At 48.5% G+C, this 26,817-nt stretch overlaps 1 protein-coding gene across 13 annotated transcripts in view; it reads left to right on the forward strand.

The window, feature by feature from the left end:
- The window catches only part of BLTP1 (bridge-like lipid transfer protein family member 1), a 123,321-nt gene that overhangs the window by 88,135 nt on the left and 8,369 nt on the right, over window positions 1-26,817 (forward strand). For 5 of the 13 annotated variants that reach the window (XM_053930585.1, XM_053930584.1, XM_053930590.1 and 2 more), the window contains 23 exons: window positions 1,213-1,272; window positions 2,925-3,151; window positions 4,475-4,675; window positions 4,864-4,994; window positions 6,224-6,347; window positions 7,969-8,078; window positions 8,698-8,788; window positions 9,300-9,362; window positions 11,746-11,996; window positions 12,540-12,755; window positions 14,094-14,271; window positions 14,795-14,993; window positions 16,566-16,727; window positions 17,242-17,381; window positions 18,397-18,597; window positions 19,697-19,904; window positions 20,474-20,653; window positions 21,980-22,117; window positions 22,956-23,213; window positions 24,303-24,453; window positions 24,853-25,010; window positions 25,100-25,292; window positions 25,519-25,736. In XM_053930585.1, the coding sequence (XP_053786560.1) occupies window positions 1,213-1,272; window positions 2,925-3,151; window positions 4,475-4,675; window positions 4,864-4,994; window positions 6,224-6,347; window positions 7,969-8,078; window positions 8,698-8,788; window positions 9,300-9,362; window positions 11,746-11,996; window positions 12,540-12,755; window positions 14,094-14,271; window positions 14,795-14,993; window positions 16,566-16,727; window positions 17,242-17,381; window positions 18,397-18,597; window positions 19,697-19,904; window positions 20,474-20,653; window positions 21,980-22,117; window positions 22,956-23,213; window positions 24,303-24,453; window positions 24,853-25,010; window positions 25,100-25,292; window positions 25,519-25,736 (3,858 nt within the window). Of the gene's footprint in view, window positions 1-1,212; window positions 1,273-2,924; window positions 3,152-4,474; window positions 4,676-4,863; window positions 4,995-6,223; window positions 6,348-7,968; window positions 8,079-8,697; window positions 8,789-9,299; window positions 9,363-11,745; window positions 11,997-12,539; window positions 12,756-14,093; window positions 14,272-14,794; window positions 14,994-16,565; window positions 16,728-17,241; window positions 17,382-18,396; window positions 18,599-19,696; window positions 19,905-20,473; window positions 20,654-21,979; window positions 22,118-22,955; window positions 23,214-24,302; window positions 24,454-24,852; window positions 25,011-25,099; window positions 25,293-25,518; window positions 25,737-26,817 lie in introns of those variants that run through there. The other 8 variants (XM_053930588.1, XM_053930587.2, XM_053930592.1 and 5 more) reach the window with 8 other exon arrangements.

The raw sequence follows: 26,817 nt of genomic DNA on the forward strand, positions 1-26,817 counted from the left end.
AATTTCCTCTCTAATTTTTTCTTGGGAAATACAGTAAAAATTAGAATGGTCAGTCTAATTTTTAGAATGTAGGAAGAGTCCAAAGGACCATGTGAGGAGATAATAAATCTTAGGTTCTTTTTCGTTAACATGAACTTGGAAAAATTACCTATACCATTCAGTTCCTTTGGAAGACTCCAAGCTCTCTGTTAACACATGGGTAGCTTTCGGTCACCAGAGCTTTGAGACTGGCATCCTGGACTCCGAATGGCGGCTGGTCCCACTGGGGGATATTTCTCTGCCGCAGAGACTGCGCCCCCTGGGAGGAGTCTCTCAGGCTCCCGGCCTCGCCTTCAGGGGTGCTCCTCAACAGCTTCCTAGTCCTCATTCATACTCTATGCTCTGGGTTCTGTGAGTTTATGTAATCTCTAATCTTTTTAAAAATGTCTGTTTTAAGAGATCCTTTGACATTTAATGGAATTGGAAATTTCAAAAGTTTTTTACCGTTTTTTCACTTACTATTTCTTCCTTTCACTTGGCTTCAATTAGGTTACTCAGATTTTCAGGGGTTTTGTTTCATTCTGGCATTCTTAGATTTGAGAGGGTAATCTGGGTTTCTTTTGCTCCAAATTGTAACCGTGACTGTAAGGGTGAATTGGGTGATCTTTTACCCTGAAACAAGATCTAGTTCTTTCTTACTTTATAATTGTGTGTGAGGCACAGGTACCATATGGTTCAAAAGTATAATTTACATTTTAAAGTCATTGGCACTATCTTAAAAATAAAAACCATATAACAGAAACTGTCACTGAACAAATAGACCCTTTCTCCCAAAATAACGGGTCTGCGACCTTCTGCGTTGGCACACGGCAGCAGCCACTTTCCTTTAGAGGGCCGTTCGCCCCCGATGGCTCAGACTGTCACAGCACCCAGAGACGCGAGCGACGGGGTCAGCGGGCGTGGGCGCCCAGGCAGGCAAGGACACCACAGGCAGAGGGGAAGGCACAACTGCAGTTAATCTTCTGCAATTGTGGGGTAAAACTCCAGAGATGTGAAACGGGCACCACGAGTCACGGAAGGCAGCCCTGTCGGCCTATGGGTCAGAAGCTGAGACCTAGAGAAGCTCATGGTCCTGGTTGTATTTAGGTCATCTTCTTTGGGGGAAAAGTTTCAGTACAGTGTTTGACCTCCAGTGTACTTTCATTGCCAACCGTTTTGGGTGCTTGTGTGCAGGTGTGGTTCCCGACGGCACCTACGAAGTGTGCTCCCGGACCGCGGGACAAGCGGCGGCTGGTAGGTCCACCGTGCTGTTACTCTTGCTCCCTGGGTCAGGAGGAGCCTGCCTGCATGTGTGCTTTCTGCCTGCGCAGCAATGGGGCAGGGGGGTCTTTGAATTGCCTCTGGCGTTCCCCAAGTTTTGTGCATGCGCGCTGACCACCAGCACATTCTTGTCTAGCAGTCGTGAATTAGACATCTGCTCAGTGCACAATAGACCGCACATGACCAGGGAAGACAAGGATAAATGAGGTGTACTTTCTGCTCTGTAAGTTTAAGTTGTAATAATGTAGTTAAGGCTCTGCAGCATAATTAAACTACAGTATGTGCTAAGTACAGTGAAATGTAACGTTCTAGATGCTGTTGACAGTTATAGGAGGGAGAGAACATTTCCAAATTTGGAAGGATGCTAGGATCAGAGGAAGCTTCATGGCAGAACAAGCATTTAAACAGGAGCTTGAAAGATGGATATAATTGTTTCTGAAGCAAAACCTGGGAGGTGCAGGTCACAGAAAACTGAGGCAGAGAGTGTCAGCAGTCGTGATGGCAAAACGCAGTGTCCAGCAGTGTTGTCCCAACTGGCGGGAACACGGTTATGTGAAAAATTAGGTGGGGAAAAGCTTACATCCCAAAATAAGGACTTGGAACGTGGTTAGCACAGCTAGAAAGTCACTGAATCCTGAGCAAGAAAGCATTGGTGGCAGCATCAAAGGGACACTTTCAAGAACCAGGGAGGAGGGAACTCCAGCAAACCAGGCTGGAGACAACCAGAGAAATCACCGGCCATCCAACTGGGGTGACAGCACAGTGCACGTGTCCCTTACTTTGCCTGGCTTAAAACTGGGGTAAGCTGGAGGGAGACGCTTATGGAGGGCTCTTAAGTGCTGCAGGCAGGGGAGCTGATTGAGGTCCGTAGATTTCTTTCCCTCTGGTCACTCCCTCCTGTGCTCGCCAAGCCTGGCCTCTGTGCGTGTGCTGAGTGATGTCCCCGAGCAGCAGGATGACAGGCACCAGTCTCAGGAATGGAAAGGTCAGAACATGTCCAGAGTAAAGTTAGAGGAAAGGAGAAGGCTGAGGTGAATACGTCTTTTGAGAGAGGGTTCCCACCGAAGTCTTTGTAAGGGCTTTTGTTTACAAGTGACAAGAAGCCACTGAAACTAACTTAACCAAAAGGGGGAACACTAGAAGGACATTTGCAGACCGCAGGTAGATGTGGGAATGGCTGGAGTAGGTAAAGAGGAGGAACCAGGGCCATGCAGAGTCCCCCCGGAAGGACTGGGACAAGACCCCACATCAGCAGGGCTCGGCAGCTCCCGTCCTCCTCCTTGGGGAGCTTTGTTCACCCCCTGAGGTCCCCAGGCCCCCGGCGGGCATGTGGCTGCCAGCCACTCAGGGCCCGATGCCCCTGACACAGGAAGACCGAGCTCTCCGGTCCAGGGCAGGGTTCTTGCTTCCCAGCACAGACCCTCACCAGACTGATGATTTGATTACTCTGGCTAATGACGGGAGCCATGGACAGGGCGTCCCAGGAGCAGTTGCTGCTGCCCTGAGGCAGCACAGGGTACTCTGGACAATTGGGGCCTCGGTGCCATGGCCCTGCTCCGTGCGCCTCTGTCCATTTGACCCCTAAAACGTAGAGTTACTTAAATGCCACTTCTCTGTGCAAACAGAGAGCAGTAGTGCCGGAACCTGGACCCTCAATGTGCTGTGGAAAATGTGTGGGATTGACGTGCACATGGACCCCAACATCGGCAAGCGGCTGAACGCCCTGGGCAACACCCTGACCACCCTGACCGGCGAGGAGGATGTGGACGACATTGCTGACCTGAACTCCGTGAACATCGGCGACCTGTCGGACGAGGATGAAGTGGACACTGTGTCTCCCACTGTCCACACTGTATGTAATCTTGCTCTTGGATATGTTTTGACAAGAAATATGGGTGCTATTAACTCGGTTCATTTATTACATTGTAGTCGCTAATTGTGCAAGAAGGAAGGGGGTGGTAGTTCCTGTGTCCACAGTTCATAATGTTGTTTTTAATGTCATAATGTGAGGGGAGACCCAAAAAAAACCCAGAATTATCTTCTGGAGGTCGGCCCCTTTATTATAGGCTTATCCTGCTAGGTGAGTGTTCTAGGAACCCATCTGTATCAGTGGACCAGCTGGTGGTGGTGTTAGAGGCTGTGTTTGCCTTCAGTGAATTTTTTGAAGACTCTTTCAATGTGGGTGCCCATTTAATGATGGGTGATTTACAAGCACGCCAGCCCACATCTATCCACACCGTGCCAAGTGTTCAGCAGTTTCTGACCAAAAACGGCATGACCCCCATGCCCCACCCTCCCTATTCACCCAATCTCCGTCCCAAGCAACTTTTTTTTTCCCATCCGGATGAGAAAAGTCCTCAAAGGGAAATGTTTTGCTGATGTGGAAGAGGTGAGACCAAAAACGGCAGAAGCACTATAAAAGGCACTAAAATTGATGCATTCAAAACTGGAGCAGTGGAAAAACCATCTCAATAGGTGTATTGTATCAGGTGGAGAGTACTTTGAAGGGGAATGAAGTTTAAACACGTGAGAATAAATACACAGTTCTTTAAACAAATATATTCCGGGTTTTTTGGGTCCCCTTTCACACTGTCTTTGAATTGAGTTCTTGTCTCATAATAATGTCTGTCCATCAACTTGTGCCTTAACCTGCAGGTGACATAGTGACGTGGAAGTGCTGCAGATCCGTTGAGATGGGAAAGTAGAGTAGTGGTCTCCTCCGGCTGGGAGCAGGGCGGGTGGGAGGGGCAGCAGAGGGCCCGGGAGAGACTGCCGGCAGTTGCGAGGCTTCATTTGGGGTCCGTGAGAACATTCTGAGCTGATTGTGCTGATGATTGCACAGCTTTGTGAGTGTGTAAACCCCGCTGAGTTGTACGATCGACATGGGTGTGTTCTACGGCGCGTAAATTATATCTAAGTAAAGACGTTAAAAAATGAAACTCAAAAGCAGAGTACATGCCCACAAATGTAGGCATTTAAAAAATATATATTTCCATCTATACTGTACATTTTATAGTATCAAATTTTTTCATAGTTAAAAAGACAGTTACTCTGCTTTATTCTGGTTGTTGATTATTAAAAATTTTTAAGCTACCTTTTAACCATTGTATGATGAAATAGCTTTGTTCTGGGAAAGACATCCTTTAAAAAATTACTGTTCCTGTTTATCATTTAGAGTTCAGATGGAAGTTCAGTCAGTGGAGATGGCCACAAGCTCACCTTTGGGCAGCGACTTGTAAATCACCTGCTAGGCCTGACGCCCCCACACCAGCGCTATTCTGTTCCTGCAGAGTACCTGTGTGACCCCGGGCCGCGGGTCTCCCCTCAGTCTAGCCAGGCCCGTGTGAAAGTGTGCAGAGCTCACTCATGGGGAAACGTAGGTGGTAACTAAGTAGATTCCTGTGAAAACCAAGGGCTGCCAATCACTGGAGAATTCCAATCATCCCGCCTACTGTAGATTCCTCTGATTCTTGCATGCGTCCTTGATTTGTGTCGTTTCTGAGATAGAGTAGATTTGCTGGGCGGCCAGGGGACGGCCCGGACAGACCTGCTTTGATTTTTCAGGAAGCTGTGGAGTATCGAAGACAAGGCGCCCCCTGCAGCCAGCCGGGAGACCTGAGGGGCAGAAAGCTGATGAAGCGAATCGTGGATATCAGAGAGCTGAACGAGCAAGCCAAAGTCATAGATGATCTGAAGTATGTGCCACGGCGTTTCACAGAGCACGCCGCTCCCCAGCGACAGAACCATCGGGTCTTAAGTTGGGGGAGGTTGGGCGTGCGTAAAGGAGATGAGCAAGGCCACTGCTGGCAGCTGGCCCGGGGGGGCGCATCCAGCAGTGTCACAGCTGGGCCTGAGGTCCTGGCCTCGTGCTGCCATGGCTCCTTATTTCTGAGCAGTGTGTGACTGGCTTCAGGTCCCTCACACGTGTCTCCACATGTGCGTGGCCGCTTACACCTGCCTTCACGTGCAAATGTGAATCTTTCCGTTTGTCTTTTGGTAGCATTAGTATTTCAGTAATCGACATTTTCAACGGGGAAACAAGTTGAGGATTTCTCAGCACGTGCCTTTGACTTGTCATCCGGGTTTACTGTCCGCAGCATTTCTGCAGGGCTCGGGGGCATCGTGCAGACTCTGGAGTTGAGGAAGCTGGCTGGGGGGTGAGGGGTTGGTGTGAACCTGCGCGGTCTGAATTCAGTGCCTGCTGGTCGGCCTGCCTGTGTTCGCCCTTCTCCACATTGAGGTGGGCGCAGGGAGAGTCATGGGGGGCAGGTACATAGCCATGATTTGTTCTCTGTGTCGCTTGTCTGCCGGTGGTGCTAAGTAGCCCCTCGTCTGTAGGGCTCTTCTTGGCAGACTTGAAAGTTTGCTTTCCCAGAGGCGACAGTCACACCTCATATTTTCTAATCTTCCAACACCTATACCTGTGGTTATTTTGAATTCAAGGACTTTACACAAATATATGCATTTTTTACAGTGAAAGGTATTACCTGAAAGCTTGTCTGTAAATTAATTATGATACTATGATTCACATTTTCCTGTTGACTTACATTACAGTTTGAGTTTTGTTCTTGGGTGGAAAAAATGACTTGAAGCAAATATATACTTCCCCCCCTAAAACCTTTCTGGGGCTTAAATTATGTAGGTGGGATTTTACAAGCAAGTGTTCTTGTGCAGAGTGGTCCATAGCTTTCACAAGACGGTCCGAGAGACTCGGCACAGAAGTGAGTGAGGACCGCTTCCTGAAACATGGGAGCCAGGCTTTTACAGTTTGCCTGGTTCGAGGGTTAACTTCCTGGAGGGTTTTGGCTTGTTCATACATAACCTTTGATACTCTGAAAAGTGAAAGAATTAAGAAGGAGCAAGTAAAAGTCAGCTTTACTTTTTAACTTCTTTACATTAATTGCCATATTTGTTTTGCATTCAGAAAATTAGGTGCAAGTGAAGGAACCATAAACCAAGAAATTCAGCGTTACCAGCAGTTAGAATCTGTTGCTGTGAATGATATTCGAAGAGACGTTCGCAAAAAATTACGGCGGTCCAGTATGCGAGTGAGTCAACACTTACCGAGAATTTTATCAAAGTAGATTTTTTCTTTTTTATTTCCTGAACTTTACGATGGCACTTAACGCTGTTCTCTCCCCCCGTCCATTGTGGGCGATGACCCAGCTGGTTTGTGCCCCTCACACCTGCTGTGTGCCAGGCACTGTTTAGAGTACTTCCTGTTTAATAGCCCAGGAAGTCCTCAGGACGGCCCTGCGAGGAGCTTGTATCCTCTTCCCCATTTTAAGGATGAGGAAACAGAGACATGGAGAGGTGGAGCCACGTGACCACGGTTATACACCAGCAGTCCCCACGGCACAAAGAAGCAAACCCACAGCCTGTGCCCTGAGTCGGCGGGTTTGGTCTGCTTTTAATGAAGTCCCCCTTTCTTTCCAGTCTCAACCTCAAACGGGAATTCTCTTGAGATGTCCCTTCTACCCCATCCCATTCCGTACAGCTTGCTCCACCTCTCAGTGACTTATTCTCACATTACCATGTGCTCGTTTAGTTGTCTTTAGTAGATTTTAAGCCTCTTAAAGAGCAAGTTATTTCTCTTTGACCCCACTACCCACCACGTTTTCTGGAATTTAGTCCAATTGATGAACAATTGAAATAAATATACAGATATGCTATACACAGTAGAAAAAAACCTAAAACTTACTCAAGTTGAAGTAGATTGCTTTGGGTCTTGTTAGTGGAAAACTCCCTTTTTTAAAGACGATGAACGGGTTCTGAACCTTTTGTAAGTGAACAGCAGAGCCATCCGCTTTTTCGTCCCAGAATAGGGTGCCAGGAGGCTCCCCGTACACGCGCACAGACCAAGGCAGCACGCTGGGTCAGGTCAGGGGCAGGACAGGGCCCAGCAGGGTTTGGCTCGAGCTCTCTTCCCTTGGCCACCCCCAGAGTCCCGGCAACCTGCTTTGAATGTCATTCTGAGTTACTATTCGAGTTAAATGCAGAATCCAATTTGAATTATTCTTCACTGGTTTCTGGCGTTAATAAGTCCATAATCCTGTAGACAGTATAATTAAAATAATGCTAGTGCAGTGTGTGTGTGGTAGCTCACACTCGGAAATGACTGAAAAACAAACTAGGCAGGGAGGATCGGGGGAATGAGTGAAAGCCTGTGTCCCTAACGTGTGTCTCCCTTGGCGACCCCCCACTCCCCGGCAAGTCCTCCTGCACCCCGCGCCTCCACTGTGTGCGGCCCTTTGCACTCTGGCTCCTGCTCCATGTTTGGAGGCCCGGAGAGCGCTCCTGCCACCGCTGCCTCCCCCTGCTGCCGTGGGGAGCCTGTCCCAGCTGCCCTGGGTGGGACTTGAGGGGACTGGGGTTCTTTCCCTCTTTCCTTGTAATTCTCATCTCCTTTTCAATCGCCGCCTTTCTTCCTACCTTCTCCCTGTGCTGCCCACCCTGCTCCCCGTCTTTCTCCCAGGCCAGCTGGTGGCTAGTGTGTTCACTGTGCCCTCTCCCAGGAGACATGAGGGCTAAAGAGCAGCTGACCGATGCTCCAGTTTCACCGCCTGTGTTGGGAAGTGACACTTCACGTCGCTCGTTCCTGACCTGGGGAAGCAGCTGGCTGGTTCACAGTGGTTCACAGCCACCCTTGTTTCTCTCCCACTTCATTAGGCTGCTTCCCTGAAGGATAAGTGGGGTTTGGGCTACAAACCGAGCTACAGCCGATCCAAGACCGTCTCTGCTTCTGGGAGGCCGCCTCTGAAGCGAACGGAAAGGGCCAGGTAATGTGCATTCCAGCCAGCGGTCCCCGGCCACCTGCGGCCCCCAGCGGGGCCCACTGCTCCTGTGCGGTGCACTGACGGTGGGCACCGCACACTCGTGAAAGCCGAGCAGGCCTGGCGCTGCCCACACCAGCAGCGCTGGCGCTGTCGGGCGAAGTTCACTGAAGAAGTTCACTGCCGAAAAGCCACAGTCATCGTGTGCTTTTCAGGAGTGAAGTCCACTGCTCTTTAGGCAGGTTTACGTGTAAACTTACACCCTGTGCGAAGAAGGGAAAAGGTGCCTGTTGGTGGCTGCTGCTCTAAGCTTGTCACTTGAGAAAACGTGTGATCTCCCACACAGTTAGCATATGAGTTTACACACCGAGGGAAACACTGTTTGACTAATACGTGAGCCCTGTGAAGTGGCAATTGTAAATTCTTCTTTAGAAAACTTGTGTCGGCGAAGCATTCTGTGTTTCTGTGGGTACTGAAAGTTAAGAAGTACAGCAGTGGAAGTTCGAGACTTGGTCGTGGTAAATATTTAGCAGCAGAGTGCCGTGTCATGAATCCGACTCTGATAAAGTCCAGGGGGGTTAAAACAGGGGTGCTGATGTTTTATGACTTTACATTTCACTCACAGTTCTCGAGGAGGAGACCCGGAGGAGCTCCCGGAAATCCGTGTGGACGCAGCATCTCCTGGGCCCCGAGTGACGTTCAACATCCAAGACACAGTAAGCGAGGCTCTCCGTGTCAGTGCACAGGGCTAAAGGGCCACACAGCTGTGATGGCTCTGCCACCTCAGAGCTTGAGTCCTTCCTGCAGCAGGACGGGCGGGGGGCTGTGGTGGCCGGAGCGCCAGAGTGTATGGGAGAGCAGGGCACTGCACCCGCACCCCCCCACCCCCGCACCCCCACTGGCCAGCGTTGCGCGGAGAGTGAAGACCCCACCGCTCGTTCTCTGGCAGAGATTTGGTCGGGCGTTCCTCTCCTGTTGCAGGGCCACACTGAACTAGGTCTCGTACACAGGTGTGGTGTGGAGCGTGTCTGTGTTTATGCATTCCATTATCTCCGAAGTTCAGTGTAAAATATGTAACAATGATAGCAGAAACCAGAAGGAAAAAGTCAGCTTCAAAGTTACAATCTAATTTAAGAGCATATTAAAAATATTTGTTTTGTTTTTTGTATATTTGTTTATTTTAAACCATTTTTTGTGAGTTTTTATAAATTTTCTTATTATTTTAAGTTGAAAAAAACAGTGTGGGCAAGCACACCAGAGTCCAGCTGTCCCGGGGAAGGGTACTTTCAGGTACTTTTTAAGAACAACATAAACTCTTCTTTAAGACTAATCAACCACCTTGGAAATCTTCTTTCTAAATGTCTTCCTCTCATTTCATACTAAACTCAGACATCAAAAATATTTTAGATAAAGGTTTAAGATTTTTTGAGTTACAGAGCTCTTGCATAAATATGTTTTAGTTTTACACTTCTTCATAGTTTAATACTATTTAGTCTTCACAATTAAAAGGCTAACACAACTCAACCAAATCGTAAACCAAACAATGCAACTTTATTGCAGTTATTTGCTAATCCCTAATACAAAATGAATATTTTCTTTAAAAAAAATAGCTGGTTCAAATTAAAATCAAACCTATCACAGAATAACAAATTAATCATTGAATGATTTCTTTTGAGTCACTGGTATAAAAAAATATATTAAAACTCCACTTAGAAAATTATTCTCATTTTTAAAACACGATGGAAAATGTGCTACAGTCATAATTTATAAGTCAAAATAACATTTATGAGCCAGATAGTTTCTCTAAATAAGTCATAAACGTAAAATTGGATTTTAAAAATGTATCTACATACTAGTATATAAACCTTTGTCTAGAAATTGCCAAGTTACTTTTAAAAATGGGCACTTCTTCCACATATACTTGGTTTCCCTTCCCAACTCTTTTATGGTGCTCTCTCAATATACAGGGTCCAGCACATATAACGCCCCTTTTTTATTACAGAATCTTCCACCACAAAACCATAAGCATGTGGTTCTGTAACATGACAATTCACATTCAAGCACACTGTATGACACGTTAGGTGAAATGCTCAAATGAAAACTCTAAGTTATTACACTCATATCATCCTACCAACCACACTCCAGCAGGCCTTCCTTCTGCAGGACCCTGTGTCTCCCGTAGTTGCACTGAATTTAGTCAGACTGAATTTTTTTAAATGTGTGTGGCTTTTAAAAAAGATTTTATTTATTTATTTTTAGAGAAAGGAGAAGGGAAGGAAAAAGAGAGGGAGAGAAACATCAGTGCGCGGTTGCCTCTCGTGCGTCCCCTAGGGGGACCTGGCCTGCAACCCAGGCATGTGCCCTGACTGGGAATCGAACCAGTGACCCTTTGGTTCACAGGTCAACACTCAATCTACTGAGCCACACCAGCCAGGGCTGAATTTTGTATTAAAACAACTAGATTGTAATACAGTGAGTTTGATAAACCTATTGTTTTTCTAAAAGTGAACTTGGAAATAAATCATTTACAGTAAATTGAGTGGAATCTACCAGTTAAGTTTTTTTTTTATGGATATAATTGACATATAACATTATATTAGTTTTGGCTGTAGAGCATAATGATTTAATATGTGTATATACTGGGAAATGATTAAGTGATTCCTAAATGCATTAATACTTGAATCGAGTCAAGTCCTACTTTTACATAACAATGTACACTGTTAATAAAAGTAGTATATAAAATTATAAATTACAAAATAAAGCATTAGGCATGGTTAAATAAAAAATGAATATAAAACAAATGGATATTTATCTACATAAATTCTTACCATAGTTTTAAAAATTGAAGATGCTCTGATAGATAAAATTTGATTTACTTTATTTACTAAATAACATGTATCTTATAAAAAGTAAAGAAGAGGTGAATCCTGCAAACGTTTGGAGCTTTGAATTAGGGAATTAGAACTTCACTAGGTATCACATAGCAGCAGTAGCAATAAGTGGCTCACCTTGCACATCACAGTGGACAGAGCTCATTCCCTCCCAAAGGGCAGTCCGGCAACTCTCAGAATTGGGGGTCCAAAACAGGTCGTGGGCAGCTTTGTGTTTCTGTCGCCTCCTTAAATGCAGTGGCCACAGGTTGCAGTCCTCACTTAGTGCCATGGTGTTTATACAGACCGTTCACCTAATGTGTAGGGTTCTTAAGTTTGAGTGATTGACATGTTCATTCGCGAAGCTCTTGGCCGTCTCCCACCTACCGTCCGGGCCTCACCCAGACGGGACGTGCCACCAGGGCTGCAGCGCTGCATGGGGTGCCTCTCCTTGTCGCGGATGCTCTCTTCTTGCCCTCTGATTGCAGTGGGTCGTTGTTTCTTCTCTCTCCGCAGCGCGTTTAACTTAGCTTCCTACTAACTACTATGATGGTGCATGCTTACCTACGTAAAGCTTCACTCTAGTGTTTAGTATGTTGGCGGTGGGACTTTCTGTGGTTTGACCTTCCGCTTCCTTCCCTGCTGTGCCAATGCATATATTTGTAAAGCTGACCTTTCTTTCCGTTCCAAGTGAGGAAATTCAACTCTGGGACAATTTTTAAATGCTTCAACGTGTATCTTCTTTTTTTAATCAAGAAGTTTGTGACTTGAACCTGATCCATGTTTCCTCTTTTTACAATCAGTTTCCGGAGGAGACAGAACTGGATCTTTTGTCAGTCACCATCGATGGCCCCTCCCATTACTCACCAAACAGCGAAGGGTCCTGTTCTGTGTTCCGATCCCCCCGGACGCCAGGCTTCTCCCCAGGCGCTGCTTTCCAGTCTGAAGATGGCCGGCGGGATGACAGTTTGTCTTCCACGAGCGAAGATTCTGAGAAGGATGAAAAGGATGAAGACCACGAGAAGGAAAGGTTTTATATCTACAGGAAACCCTCGTGAGTAGCCTTTTTGTTTTAAGACCCTTGAATACATCTCTGAATCTAGGACTGAGCTTAAAGCATTGCATGTAACTGTTAACTTCACAGAAAAGAAAGAATCTTCATGTGCCTAGTGGAGAGAGACTGAGAGACGTGCCTGTGGTTTACCAGGGTGATGCGGCTCCGTAGTGCATTGGTTTTTCTCCTTTTCCTGTGCTTCTGTCCCTTAATACAGTTGCGGAAGATTTGCAACATTTGCAAAATGTTGTCTCCTCCCAAACGTGGAGTGTGGTGCCCACACTCATCTGCAGCCGCCCCCACAGCATAGACTGCGCCCGCGTCCTCAGCGCATTGTTCTAAGCACGTGGGTGTGGAATAAAAGGAGACTCCGTTGCACTTAGGAGAAGCTTCAGTTAGTGTGAGCTAGTTGAGTATTTGGTGTGAACTTACGAAATAGTGCAGTCTTTTTACAGACTGTGGTTCCTATGGCATGTTGGAGAGTAGTTTGCCCAAACTCTCCCCACTTCGCGCCTGTGCGGTGACCAGTTGTTCTCTCCGTAGACATACTTCTCGTAAGAAGGCCACAGGCTTCGCTGCTGTGCACCAGCTGTTCACGGAGCGCTGGCCCACGGCACCCGTCAACCGGAGCCTCAGTGGCACAGCCTCAGAGAGAAACATCGACTTCGAACTGGACATACGGGTGGAGATTGACAGTGGAAAGTGCGTGCTGCACCCGACCACCCTCCTGCAAGAGCACGACGACATAAGCCTGAGGAGGTAAGCCAGCGCCTGGGAGAGGGCGTGGGCAGTCTCGCCCAGTAGACGTGCTGCTGGCAGAGTGCTCGCAGACTTGCCCCGCACCCTGAGGTGCTGATGGAGAGAGTGGATTCAATCGCAGTTACAGTGTTTGAGTGGCTGCTTGTATAGCATGCTGTTTCTTTAGACAAGTGTATAATATTTTTTGGCAACTAGAAGTGGATGTCTATTTTAGATTCTAGAAAGTTCTTTAATTAAAATAGTTACCTCTTTGGATTCCCCTTTAGACAAGTGTGAATCTCTCCACTGGCCTCTGCCCTTGCAGAGCACACTTCTGTTTTAGGGAGCAGCACCACACTCAGGAATGTCTGGTTCCTGAGAGTTGTGATGAACTCACTGAAAAACAGGAACCACGGGTCACTTGCACACAGTGGCCTCCATGTGCCGGGGCGTTGTCCCGGGCACACCTGCAGTTTTACCGTCTGCTCCTGTCAATAGCAGCTGGTGCTGTGAACAGTCTGGATGTTAGGTTATTTTCCCGTCAGATTTTTGGTTCAGTTTTCTTTCCTAACCTGGAGGAGAATTAGAAGAAGAAGATCATGGGTGGGTGGGAGTGCAGGTGGAACCAGAGGGTGCAGCTTACAGACCTTGAAGCCGGGAGACCAGTGGTGGGCCCTGACCCCATGTGCTCACTTCTCCTGTGTTCGTGATGCTCTGTAAGGAGGGTCTTTTAAGTATTCTGTTTGTCAAAGGAGGCTCTTTTTTTTTTTTTAACCCTCATCCAAGGACATGCCCATTGATCCAAGAGAGAGGGGAAGGAAGGGAGGGAGGGTGAGAGAGCAAGGGAGACAAACATCGATCAGTTGCCTGTCAAACACCCCAACCGAGAATCAAACCCACGACCTTTCGGTTTATGGGTTGATGCTCCAACCAACCGAGCCACAACAGCTAGGGACCCAAGGAGGCGTTTATAAAATCACAAGATAGAAGTGAAATTCTTACAAAGGTAGTAGTGATGGTAAAAAGACTGTTTATTTTGGGATCAGCCCTAATAAACCACAATGACTCACTGGCACCCACTGCTTTGACCTCTGTAAAAGGCAGCTTGGCTTGGGCCTCTGTGCTCAGTGAGACAGTTCTGAGCCCAGGGGAGAGGCAAGGTCGCGGGCTTCAGGACAGAACTGGTGCCTGTGAGAAGGGTCAGCTGGTGTAGCCAGGCGCCCGAAAAGCTTTCCCTCCTCGCCCTCATCGTTGCGGGATGACATTCCATTCGCTGTGTAAATGGCAGTTTGATTTCAAACAAAAAGAAGGGAGAGAAACGTCATTTTTAAAAAAGATAAAATACTTTTCTGTTTCTAGGAGCTATGACAGAAGTTCCAGGAGTTTAGATCAAGATTCTCCTTCAAAAAAGAAGTTTCAAACTAATTATGCTTCTACCACCCACTTAATGACGAGTAAGAAAGTGCCGTCGTCCCTGCAGACCAAGCCGAGCGACTTAGAGACCACAGTCTTCTACATCCCTGGAGTGGACGTGAAGGTGCAGGCCCTGGGGCCTGGGGTGCGGGGTCACATCCTGGGGGTCTGCATCTGCTTTCTCTCGCCCAGGCTCTTCCCTCGCTGGTTACATGGAAGCGGGGTGTCCAAGGTCCAAGGTTTCTCTCTAACGTGTGAGCATCTTAAGGGCACATTGTGACTGCTCTGAGACAGCTTGTGCCACAAAATTTGAGCAGAAAGTTCATTTTATTTTTTATATATTGACACTTATAACGTGTTTACTAACTTTGCCTAGTGCAATGCTATTAAACAACTAGTTTTTAGATTCTAGGATTGCAGGATTCTAGAATGTTAAGCTAGAAATAACTTTAAATACCACCAGGGTGACCTTTTCAATTTTGAAAATGTGAGAAAGCTAGGAAGCGCCAGGGTCCCAGAGCTCACCTGTGAGCACAGGGCCTGGCTTTTTGGACACCAGACGCCTGCCTTCCTTCCGCACTTCTCCTATACCTCCTCTCTCTCACCGGTGTGGCTTTAACTTCGAAAGGCTATTCTTCCCAATGCAGCTGCATTACAATTCCAAGACGCTGAAGACTGAGTCGCCCAGCGCCTCCAGAGGGTCGTCCTTGCCGAGAACACTCTCGAAAGAGTCCAAGCTGTCCGGTATGAGAGAGAGTGCCGCCTCTCCTCCTCCTCCTCTGCCTTGCACTGTCCAGAGCAAGGCTAACACCTTACTTCCTCCCCAGCCCCCACCTCTCCCCTCAGGTACTGACGGGGAATGCACTTGGCTTTTACTTTCGCTCATGACATACTGTTTAGTCATCACCTGCTTGCTCTGTTGAGACTTTGAGACTCACAGGTTAAGAGAAGAGGAAGTAGACTTGGTAATGGCTATACGGAATTCATAGATGGGAGTGTGAGCCAGCTGCTCCGGCCTGGTTTTCAGCCGGATGCTACGTTGGCATGTCAGTTGTCAAAACACACTGAGTGCACTACACACTGGATTTTCGTGCACTCAACTGCACGTTAGAAAAAGGTCCGCAGTTCCGATTCGGACGCGATGGTCTAGACGGAGACAGCAGGCTCACACAAGACGGGGCGCGTCGGCGTGGCCGCGTTCATTATCGGTTATGGCACAACGAGTTGTCCAAAACCGGGGAGCTGGTCACCTCAGACCCAGCTTCTGTGGGTCACCAACTCAGGGGCAGTGTGGCTGGGTGAATCCGACCTCACTGTCCTTTATGAAGCTGCTGCCAAGCTTGGCAAGGGCTGTGTCACCCGAAAGTGTGCCTGGGTCTGGGGCACGTGCTTCCATGGAATCCTTGGCACATGGCCAAGAGCTGTGTCCTACCCCCATGGGCCTCTCCTCTGGGCTGGGGAGTCTCTCTGGAGGAGTCCCTGGCTGAAGCAGCCCTATCTTGTATGGCTTAGCCTCAGAAGCCACGAATCCTCCTGTCCACAATACCTGTTGGTCCTGCAGCCCGGCCCTGCTCAGAGTGGGGGTGGGGGTGGGGGGAGAGCCATGTCCGGATATGGATGCCAGACCAGGACGTCGGAGGTTGTTCTAGAGTCTGGGTACCACACTGCACGAACAGTGCCCTGCCTGCATCGCATTTCCGAACCAGGGGATGTCCGAGTGGACAGTAATTATTTGAAGCAGTTTCGCCTGGGAGATGGGGTTTGATATATAAATCTTTTAAAGTAACCTGTGGTCATGATTAACAATGCCAGTCTGTTTATATAATTTTCAGGTGACAAGGCACATTGACATCTGTGCCTACCAAGTGCAGGACAGGCATTGTTATACCCGTTTGACACATGAGGGAAGTTAAGGCTCATAGAGGTTGAACTTACTTCCTAGGTGACAGAACTAGTGTGTATTGTCACCGGTGGAATCTTAAGGCAAAGTTGGCCAAGTCGAGGTTGCCGTCCACCTCATCCTGCTCGCGTGGGAGCACTGGGTTAGGCAGGAGGAGAGAGAGGGCAGCCCATGCACCGAAGCGCCACAAATATGTGCGCGCTGAGAACAGCAAGAACAGAGGGAAGCCTGAAAATAATGGCATTTTTTTCCACTTGCCACTAAATATTGTCAGTCAAAGTTCTCTGTATCGAAAACTTAACCAGAATTTGTGAGGTAGAGCAAGTAGGGATAACTTGTTATCTGCGTCATTAGTCACCTTTATGTTCTGATGTTAAGGTTTCATGTCTATCAGCCTGTTCTCTTTATTACATTCTTGTATGGTTTTAATTGTACCACCAGACTGCCATGTAATTCTGATGTCTCAGGAAATCCTTCTGTGTTGTGTTAAGCTCACCCCACCTCTGTCACTGTCCTAGCCAAGGGAAAAGGGAGTGGAGGAGTAAAGACGGCCAAGCTGTACGCCTGGGTCGCCCTGCAGTCGCTGCCGGAAGAGATGGTCATCAGCCCCTGCCTGCTGGACTTCCTAGAAAAGGCTCTGGAGACGATTCCTATCACCCCCATTGAGAGGAATTACACAGGTGAGCACCTCCTTCCTGTGCACTCTCTGCCATGCACCTTTTGGGGCCCTAGGACTTAGAACGATTTTGCAGTTATCAGTTATTACACGATATATAATTTCAGCATCATCTGCTATTACATAATATATTCGGTGATAACATAAAAGAATTATAGAGCTGAAAAAGAACTTGAGGGGTCAGCTAGTCCTCATTTACAAGTAAAGAAACCAAGTCCTGGTGAGGGTGTGGGATCCCCCACAGCAGCAGCAAGCTCGACAGGAGTCCCCTCCTGAGGTTCTGAGGTGTCTCTTTGACCGACCCGACGGGCAGTCCTCGAGGGCAAAGGCACAACTGCTGTTTCTTTGCGCTATTTGGCGTCGCAGTGGGGGATGGGCTTGGGGGGCCGAGCCAGAGGCTTGGGGACAGAAGTGCGGCTCAAGGGGCCGCAGAAGCAAACGTAGCGGTGTGCTCATAGCCCTGAGCACAGGGCTGGCCCTGGTCCTGGCGGCCAGACTGAAACTGGACCTTCCAACAGCAGTCAGCTCCCAAGATGAAGACATGGGGCACTTTGAAATCCCAGAGCCCATGGAGGAGTCCACAGCGTCACTCGTGTCGTCCTCCACGTCTGCGTACTCCTCCTTCCCCGTGGACGTCGTGGTCTACGTACGCGTGCAGGTGGGCTCCGCCGCACTCCCACAGTCCTTCGACCTCTCCACCCAGGTTCTCTGTGGTCCCGTTGCCTTCCCGGGGCTCGCAGGCCTTCGTGTGCACCGCACCGAGGCTGCCCGGCGGCCGGCACCTGGGGGAGCACCTGTGCAGTTTCCTGTGTGTGCTTTTCTGCCACGGAGGGTTTTCAAAGTCTAGATCTCATTCCCATGTGGCAAAAATGAAAATATGTAAGTTAAAGTCCCTCTTTAGCGTGCATGCCTTGTTCGGTATGGCCCGTGTATCTCTTGCCCTACTGTCTGGGGCAGAAGGAAAGTGCAGTTGAGACAGAAAGTCACAGTAGTGCCTCTGAGGGTTTTGCTACGAGTTACGTGATCGTTATTGGCTCTTGTACTTTAAATGCGGTCCTGTCAGTAGGCCTTTGGGAGTGTAAGGCAGCATCTGATCGAGCCCACTTAGTAAGAGGATTTGCAAATGCTCATTGGTAAACTTGAGGGTTTCTTTCTTCCTCAATCAGAATCGTACCCTCCATCTCCAGAATAAAAGAAATGGTAGCGGTCAGTCCCCTGTGCAAGCCACTCTCTCCAGCGGCTGTGTGGCCAGAAGAGCTTCCTTCTGGTGCTTTGCATAGCTTTCCAGGATCTCCTGAAAATGTGTAACAGCTAAGCATTTGAGAGTTTATGAAACTTTAATTAATGCAAGTCTTTTAAAATTTAGCATAAGGGAAATTACTCCCTAGACTTGATTACAAACAAGTGTCTTTAATGGTCTGAATGATCTAAGTACCTAAATATTTATCACTCAGAAATAGCTCTTCAAATACTTAGATGTTTAAAAATGCTATGTTAATACATTGCTGAATGTCCCATGGGTCTGTTGGCAAAAGCTAATGTGTTACACACAGAACCCTTCTGTGTCAGTCAGTCGGTATCTGTGGACTGAAAGGGCAATGTAGTTTTTGCAATCTGCGGTGAACTTGTTTAACCTGGAGCCTTTTTCTCCTTTTTGGCTGTCTGCTCTGCAGCCCTCTCAGATCAAGTTCAGCTGCTTGCCAGTGTCCAGAGTGGAATGCATGCTGAAGCTGCCATCCCTGGACTTGGTGTTCTCCTCAAACCGGGGAGAGCTGGAGACTTTAGGGACCACATATCCGGCCGAGACTTTGTCCCCTGGAGGCAGTGCCTCCCAGGGTGGGGCAAAGACCTCTGGAGGCAAGACAGGAACCCCAGGTAAAGCAACCTTCCTCTGTCCCATCCACGCAGAGCCAAGGGCTACTTAACGCTCCGCGCGGATGGTCTCATGTTGTTTGTGTTGGCAGCATATTGGGGATTAGCCTGTCTGCCCGTGGAAAGTTCGGCCACTGGGGACACTTGGTCTCTGAGAGAGAGGGTCTAACTTTCTGTATTTAGTGGGGGGGCTTATCAGTGGGGGTTCTTTAATTTTTTTTTTCCATTTATATTCAACATTATTTTGTATTAGTTTCAGGTATACAGCACAGTGGTTAGTCAATCACATACTACCTTACAAAGCCAGTATTTGTAAAGTATTTACAAATACTATTTCCGCCAGTATATTAAGTGCCCACCTGGACCCATACGTGGTCGTTACAATGTTACTGACAGTGTTCCCTATGTGTACTTTACTGCCCTGTGACTGTTCTGTAACTATTCTGTAGCTACCGGTCTGCACATCTTGATCCCTATACCTTTTCACCCAGGCTCCCAACACCCTCCCTTCTGGCCACCATCAGTCTGTTCTCTGTATCTGTGAGTCTGTTTCAGTTTTGTTTGTTTTGTTCATTAGACTGCACATGTAAGTGAAATCACATGGTACTTGTCTTTCTCTGAGTGAGCGACTTCACTGAGCATTATCCCCTCTGCGTCCGTCCATGCTGTCGCAAATAGTACAACTTTCTGCATTTGTCCCCACTGTTTCCTACTGGAATGCAGGCTCCCACTGTTTGATTTGGGTTTATGTGCAGTCTGCCCAGTTTGTCCCACACCCGTTGCCTACCCCCACTGCTGTGTGTCTCTCCTGCGGCTGCCTGCCAGTGGTGCAAAGGGGAGAAGGAACAGGAAGCTAGGGAGCTGGTCAGTCACATGTACACATGGCTCTTTCGGAGTGTTCAACCCTGGTTCCCAAGTAAATCCAATAAATTAATTGGAAAGTACGTCTAAGACATCATTTTGTTTTCAAGGATTTGAAGCTACTGATGAGTTTATGGTTGAGTGTTTCTAGTTTATTTTCTAGTCACGCTGGGCTCCTGAGACTGTTGGTGACAGGCTTCGGTTTCCTGTGGCTTATAGAGGTTTCGGGCGTCTGTGTCGGCTGCAGGTTCGTCGGGCCTGGGCAGCCCTCTCGGCCGAAGCCGGCACAGCAGCAGCCAGTCGGATCTGACCACGACCAGCAGCAGCTCGTCGGGGCTGAGCTTCACGGCCTGCATGTCCGACTTCTCGCTCTATGTGTTCCACCCGTATGGGGCCGGGAAGCAGAAGACCGCTGTCTCTGGCCTCACAACCGGGTCGGGGGCCCTAGGTATACCTGGCGCACTCACCTCTTTCCCAGCATGATGGCCCTGTCCAGGCTTTGATCTTTTCAGAGCACGCTATGCCTTCCGAATGGGTATAAAACGAGACCAGAAACTTAAAATTTTCTTCTTGGTAAAATCTACCCTGTCTCTACAAATAAGTAAAAATATGCATTAAATAAGTCAGGTAGACTAATTATGCAAGAATTTTAAAACTCCTAATGTTTTACAAGTGATATGCACAGCACAATCATTTCTCTGGATATAGGTTTATTGGCATAAGAAATTATACTCTACAAACAGTAAATTTTTCAAGTGTGTGCACCGCGTTCACTAATTTACAATGAGACTGTTGCCATTGCTGTTATCGCTGTTAGAGAACCTGAGTCTCACGGGCTCTTTAAACTGCAGACTTACCACTAAAAGTGCTCATTAGATGATTTTGCTTGAGTTCTACCTCACTTAAGTGATTGTAACTGGTGCTTGCTTCCAGGGTTTTGGATAATTCCATGGAACTACAGTAGGTAGTTGTGTGTGTGTGTGTGGCTTACATGTAAGTGTGTGTGTTTTTTTTAAGGGAATGTGGATGAAGAACCCACTTCCGTCACTGGTCGGAAAGACTCGCTGAGCATAAACCTTGAGTTTGTAAAAGTGAGTTTATCTCGGATACGGCGATCAGGAGGTGCCTCGTTTTTTGAAAGTCAGTCTGTAAACAAGTCTGCAAGCAAAATGGACACCACGCTCATAAATATATCTGGTATTCAGTTTTCCGGAATTAAATAAGGGCCTCCTTTTACCAGGGTTCAAGTATTAAATGCACTTAACATTAATTAGCCTTTGGGGAGGGGGCGGCAGTGCAGCCCGGAGTGCGCGCTCGGCCCGGGTCACCTGTGTGAGGGATGCCATTTCTAGGGAAACACAAAGGAAGGTCACCTGAGGGCTAGAACACACCTCGCTAGATTGCCAAAAACTGCTGCTTTTCTTGACTTCACTGCCATAAATTGGTGAGGTTTCTAACTTTTTATTTGATTTTCAAGTTGCAAATTCTTAAAACCCTAACGGGGAATGAGTTCAACATGTTGCACACACATTTGATTTTGAGTGTTCAAGAGGGAGTTACAGAGCGAGTCCCACAGCTGTTGGTGCACAAGCACTCGGCATGTGTGCTGGGCCAGAGACAGCGCTCTCCTGCTGCCAGCGCTTCCTGTGGGCAGTGGGGCCATTGGTGGCGGTTAAGAAATGGGAGGACAGCATCTTCCACAAAGTAACAAGCTATCGTACACTGAGGACAGATCTCCCCTTAAGTGCTCCGACCATAAGAAATAAGGCAGAGGCGTATATGGACCACCAGCACCTCTGTGTGTACGTTTCTGTACGTAAAAGAAGTGGGTATCTTGGAAAGAATTCGTGGCGGCATGTACCATGGCAGGGAAGCCGCGTGGGGAGGTGGGGCTGGAGGCCTGCGCTGTGTCAGTGTTGAAGGGGAGGAGGGGTGGTGGCAAGTCTGTTGAGGCGCGCTACAGAGGGGACAAGGAGGCCTCAGCCTTTCCGCCTGGGTGACAGGGACTGAGGGCCACTAAGCTAGGTAGAAAATGAAGGCACGGGTGGCGGTGGGGTGGGCTCTGGGGCCGGGGGCCCAGGCTGACACAGAGAGCAGCACAGGCGTGCTCACTGACGGCCACTGCTGCCCACAGCTGCCCGGCGCGGCCACTTCTGAGGGGTGTGTCCCAGCTGGTTCCCAGGAGCCATATTTGGGAAAAGCCCTGGGTCACAGTTGAAAGCTGTCCCTGAGACCAACCTTTAGAGCCTCTCTGAGAATTTCATGAGAGATTGATCATTCCAGCTTGCTCCTCCTCACAGAAGGGGAGGAGCCAGTAGTGTCCGGCTGGAACTGCTCTTTCCTCCTCTGTGGAAGGAACACATTATCACTTACTAATCAGGCTGTGCCACGTTCTTCGGGGTTTCATGACTTGTGACAAGTATAACTCACGTGTAACAAGTATTGTGTAATACTGTGTCATACCGTGTGAAAACAAAGGTTTCAGAAATCCATTCTAACAGATTTTCTCTGTTTCTGTGCCAGCTGTTTGTGATATAGGCTCTGCTTCCTTTAAATACGACATGCGCCGACTCAGTGAGATCCTGGCATTTCCAAGAGCCTGGTATAGGAGAAGCATCGCAAGGCGCCTCTTCCTGGGAGACCAAACTATAAACTTGCCAAGTAAGCTTGTTATGTAGTTGGAATTATACTCAGGTTGCTTTTAATCTGGGTAGCGCTGGTGACAAGATCGGTGGTTGGTAAGTTGCTCCACGCTCCTTCCCTCATGCAGGAAATGTCTGTGAGCCCCGAGTGTGCCAGCGCGTGGTGTTCAGCTGACTTGTAGTCTCTTAAGAGTTTCTCTGTAATCTTTGTGGCACCTGCAGACATGGAAATACAGGGGCTAGCCCAAATAAGCCCCTTTGTCATGTCACACTCTCTTATTGCAAAATCATAAGCGTGTAATTCAGTAACGTAACAATATCACACTCAGGCACACCATATGACATCTTAGGTGAAATGTTTGAATTAAAACTATAAATTTTTATACCCTTATTATTACCCTACCAACCACACTCCAGCAGGCCCTGTGTATGTCCCCACTCAAGTCAGTCATGGTTCGTGAAGCATGGAAGACAGACAGTGTTGGTCGGTTGGGGACGTGCTACCACAGTGCCTGCGTGTTTTCTCCTGGACGTAGATGATGCTGTCGTGTGACACTGTGCAAGTGAGCGGTGGAGCTAGCAGGACACGGTTCGCAATAGGAGACGTCCGGTCTGGGTCCATCCCCTCGTCAGTAAAAGGGCACGCAGTGCCTCTCTCGCCCTTCTCCCAGCGTTTCTGTGAGAAATAAATGGACAAGCTGGAAGGCACTTGGCGAACTGTAAACTTCTGCACTTGTATCAAACAGAGAACTGGAAGAAATGCATAATGGGATTAGAAGTGGTAACAGTGGCAACATTTATTATTTTATGACATGCTGATTTTACCATTAATTGCTTTTGTTTCTGCTTCTTGTTAGCATCTGGCCCAGGGACACCTGACTCCATCGAGGGGGTGAGCCAGCACCTGTCCCCAGAGTCCTCGAGGAAGGCCTACTGCAGAACCTGGGAGCAGCCCAGCCAGTCGGCCTCCTTCACGCACATGCCTCCGTCCCCCAGCGTGTTCAGCGAGCACCTGGCAAACAGCACCATGTCACCAGGGGCAGCAGCCCAGAGCCTCAAGTCCCCCGCGTCCGTGAGGTCCAGGAGTGTGTCTGATTCCTCTGTTCCCCGAAGAGGTAACACTGCCTGCTCTCAGTGGCCCTCCGGTGCCCAGATCAAGGTCTTGGTTACGCTCAGATCCCTGCCCCTCCTGCGGGGAGATCTGACCTTGCAGGTCTCTGTGGATGTTGGTGGGGTGGGGGTTGGGCAACCAAGCAGCTAACACTTGGAAGTTTCTGCCTGCGGACGAGACAGCTGGGTGCTAGCAGCTTTGGAAAGGGAGGTGGAGAGAGGGGAACAGGCCTATTTTAGTGTGCTCCGTGTGGTGTGGTTATTTTTGTTCCTTTGTTCAGTTACAGTTTACACGCAGTATCATTTTGTATGAGTTTCAGGTGTGCAGCACAGTGGTTAGACAGTCACATACTTTACAGCGGTCCCCCCGGTATTTCTAGGACCCACCTGGCACTGTTCACAGTTCTCACAGTGTCAGTGACTGGGTTCCCCACGCTGTGCTCCACATCCCTGTGACTAGTTTTTGACTACCAGTCTGTACTTCTCAACAGTTCAGATGTTTTTAGAAGTCAAACAAACCTACAGTGTTGTCAAAGAAGTTTGATACTGGAAAACGTTAATCTTAGTATTCAGTCAGTCGGTCTTTTGGCGAGTCAGCGTTTTTTGAACTCTCATGTGCTCACACTCTACTTGTGTCTGAATGTACGAAAATGAGCGAGTAGTTCATGTCACGAGGTGAGAGAGAGTGGAGCGCGTGTGTGCGGGATTCCTGACGCCCGTGCATCCGTGAGACCCAGGAGGCAGGCACGCAGCAGCCTCGGCATTGCAGAGTGGTCCCTGGCTCGCTGTCCTTTCTTGGCTGGTAGCCACCAGGGGTTTCCTGCTTTGTTGAGAAAGCCTGCGGGCTGAGCGGCCCGTGCTGCCCTGTCCCGTGCACACCCACGGTGGGGTGCATGCAGGACTTCATGCGCTTTCAAGAGCGCGGCTGCCGGCACCTACCCTACTGGATGCCGCTGGGACAGCTCCTTAATGAGAGGCCTGAGCACGAGGCCTCTGTGCTCTCAGTTCCGGGGCCGTAGTGATGAGAGTGGTTTTGCTTTGTAATCACGGAGTATCCACATGAATGAGTGTGCGTTTGATTTTTCTATTTGTAGATTCACTTTCAAAAACATCAACTCCTTTCAACAAATCAAACAAAGCAGCAAGTCAACAGGGGACCCCGTGGGAAACACTTGTGGTGTTTGCTATCAACTTGAAGCAATTGAACGTTCAGATGAACATGAGTAACGTGATGGGGAATACAACGTAAGCTGTTTTGATTCACAGAGACGTACTTAATCGTCTCTTAGTTTCTAGTTTTCTTACATCGTAGTAAAGCAGTTCACAACCTTTTTCTAATGCTGAAATGTTTGAGACAGTGAAAACGTTGAGAAAAGTATAAAATCGCTTTATCCTGACAATGCCTTAATCTAATCCTAAAGATCCTATAAAACAACATGAAATATGTTCTAAAAAGAGAGAAAGTTATAAGTAAAACAGCCTAACTTTCTAGCTAAGCAAAAAGCCTCATCTTAAATGTTAACACTTAAACATTTATCAGTTTTTATGGTCAACCTCTTTTTAAACTTTTTTGATATTGTCTAACTCTTGCTGTAACTCATGGCGCTGGAAGCCGTATGTCTCACCGGCAACCTTCTTCTATAGTTGGACCACCAGTGGTTTGAAGAGCCAGGGCCGCTTGTCGGTGGGCAGTCACCGTGACCGGGAGATCAGCATGTCGGTGGGGCTGGGGAGGTCCCAGCTAGACTCCAAGGGAGGGGTCGTTGGAGGGACCGTGGACGTCAATGCTCTGGAGATGGTCGGTACGTTGAAATTCCCGTTTCTAGAATCTCACTTTGGTGAGTTGTTCCCAGTGGGCGTTTCTGTGAAAAGAGACTATTATTTGTTTTAGCTCATATCTCTGAACACCCGAATCAGCAGCCCAGTCACAAAATCCAGGTCACCATGGGCTCCACCGAGGCTCGAGTGGACTACATGGGCTCCAGCATCCTCATGGGCATCTTCAGCAACGCCGACCTCAAGCTGCAGGACGAGTGGAAGGTGAACCTGTACACCGCCCCGGACTTGAGCATGGCGGATAAGAGGTATTCAGGGAGGTGGGGGGGTGGGGGGGCACCTCTGCACTCCGCCTGGCTGCTCTGCGCACCGGCAGTCATCCCGGAATAGCGCCCACAGCAGGTCGTTTGCTGCAAAATGATTTTCTGTCATGTACCTAATGGAAACGAAAGTCAGGTGGGGAAGGGAGTTCTTCTTGTACTTTTAAACTGTTCTCTGTAAGATACCTGATAAAGACTCTGCTTTATGTTCTAGTGAAATTTTTGTCCATGGAGATTTGAAGTGGGATATATTCCAAGTGATGATATCAAGATCAACCACACCAGACCTGATAAAAATAGGAATGAAGCTCCAGGAATTTTTCACACAACAGTTTGACACCAGCAAACGAGCTCTGTCTACCTGGGGACCCGTTCCTTACCTCCCACCTAAGGCAGTGCCGAACAACCTAGAGAGAAGTTCACAAGAGCAGTGTAAGTATTAGAACTAAAGCCACAGCAAATGTGCTAGAGCCCTCACTCGAAGCCATGTAATAATGCCCGAGCACCATCTTACAAAGTGAGCCCCACGCTCTTCTCTTTACTCAGCGGCCCACCGGTCCCTACCAGTGGGATGCCCACCAATGGGATGCGCGGCCGTCCTCTGAGAAGTCACCCTTGCTCCTCTCCGCCCCCTGGATACTAACCGTGCCAGTACTGCGTTCTCCCCTAGACAGTGGACTTTGGAATCGGAGTGTCCGTGCGCGCCCCTGTTAGCTGTGTCACATTAGGCGCATCACTATTTTCCCTCAGTAATTCAGTCAGCAAATACTCCTTAAGCACAGCCATGTTCTTGAGCACTGTTTTAGGTGCAGAAGATCTAGCGGACAAAGTTCCTAGCCTCATGAAGTTTACATTCCGATGGGAGAGACACACCATAATTAATTTACTAACTAAAATGAAGACAGCTTCAGGTAGGGAAGTGCTGAGAAAAGGGCTGAAGAGGAGAAGGAAATGAAGACTGAGTGTGTGGGGGTGGCTCTTTCAGAAGGGGGGTCAGGGAAGGCTTTTCTCAAGGGAAAGGTCTAGGCTGAGACCTGGGGGAGGAGCCTCCAGGCCGTGGGGGCTCGGTGGGGGGAGGGGGCTGCTGAGCTCCTGCAGCAGGAAGAAACTGGCTTCGTTTGAGGACCAGTAAGGTGCCACTGTGTGGAACAGGGTGAGCGAGCAGGAGCAGGCTGCACCTGAACTCAGAGAGACAGGCCGCAGATAAGAGCTATAACGTGATGGGTAGCTGTTGGAGAGTTTTGAACAGAGCGGTATTTAACCTTGTCTGAAAACATTCCTTTGTCCAGCTTCACCCTGGCCGCTGTGGGGAGAATAGACCGCAGGCGGCTGAGAGTGGCAGGAAGGTGACCAAGCACAGCAGCTGCCACCATGTCACATGTTCACACCACTCAGTGAGGGCCACTGCGGGAGCCCGGCTAGACCAGGGGGCTGTAGCCAGGGGACAGTGGTGACACTGGCAAAGAGTTGTTAGAGTCAGGGTAATTTTTAAAAACTTTTTGTTATCACAGAA

Source organism: Desmodus rotundus, chromosome 9 (assembly GCF_022682495.2).
Source record: "Desmodus rotundus isolate HL8 chromosome 9, HLdesRot8A.1, whole genome shotgun sequence".
NCBI lineage: Eukaryota > Metazoa > Chordata > Mammalia > Chiroptera > Phyllostomidae > Desmodus > Desmodus rotundus.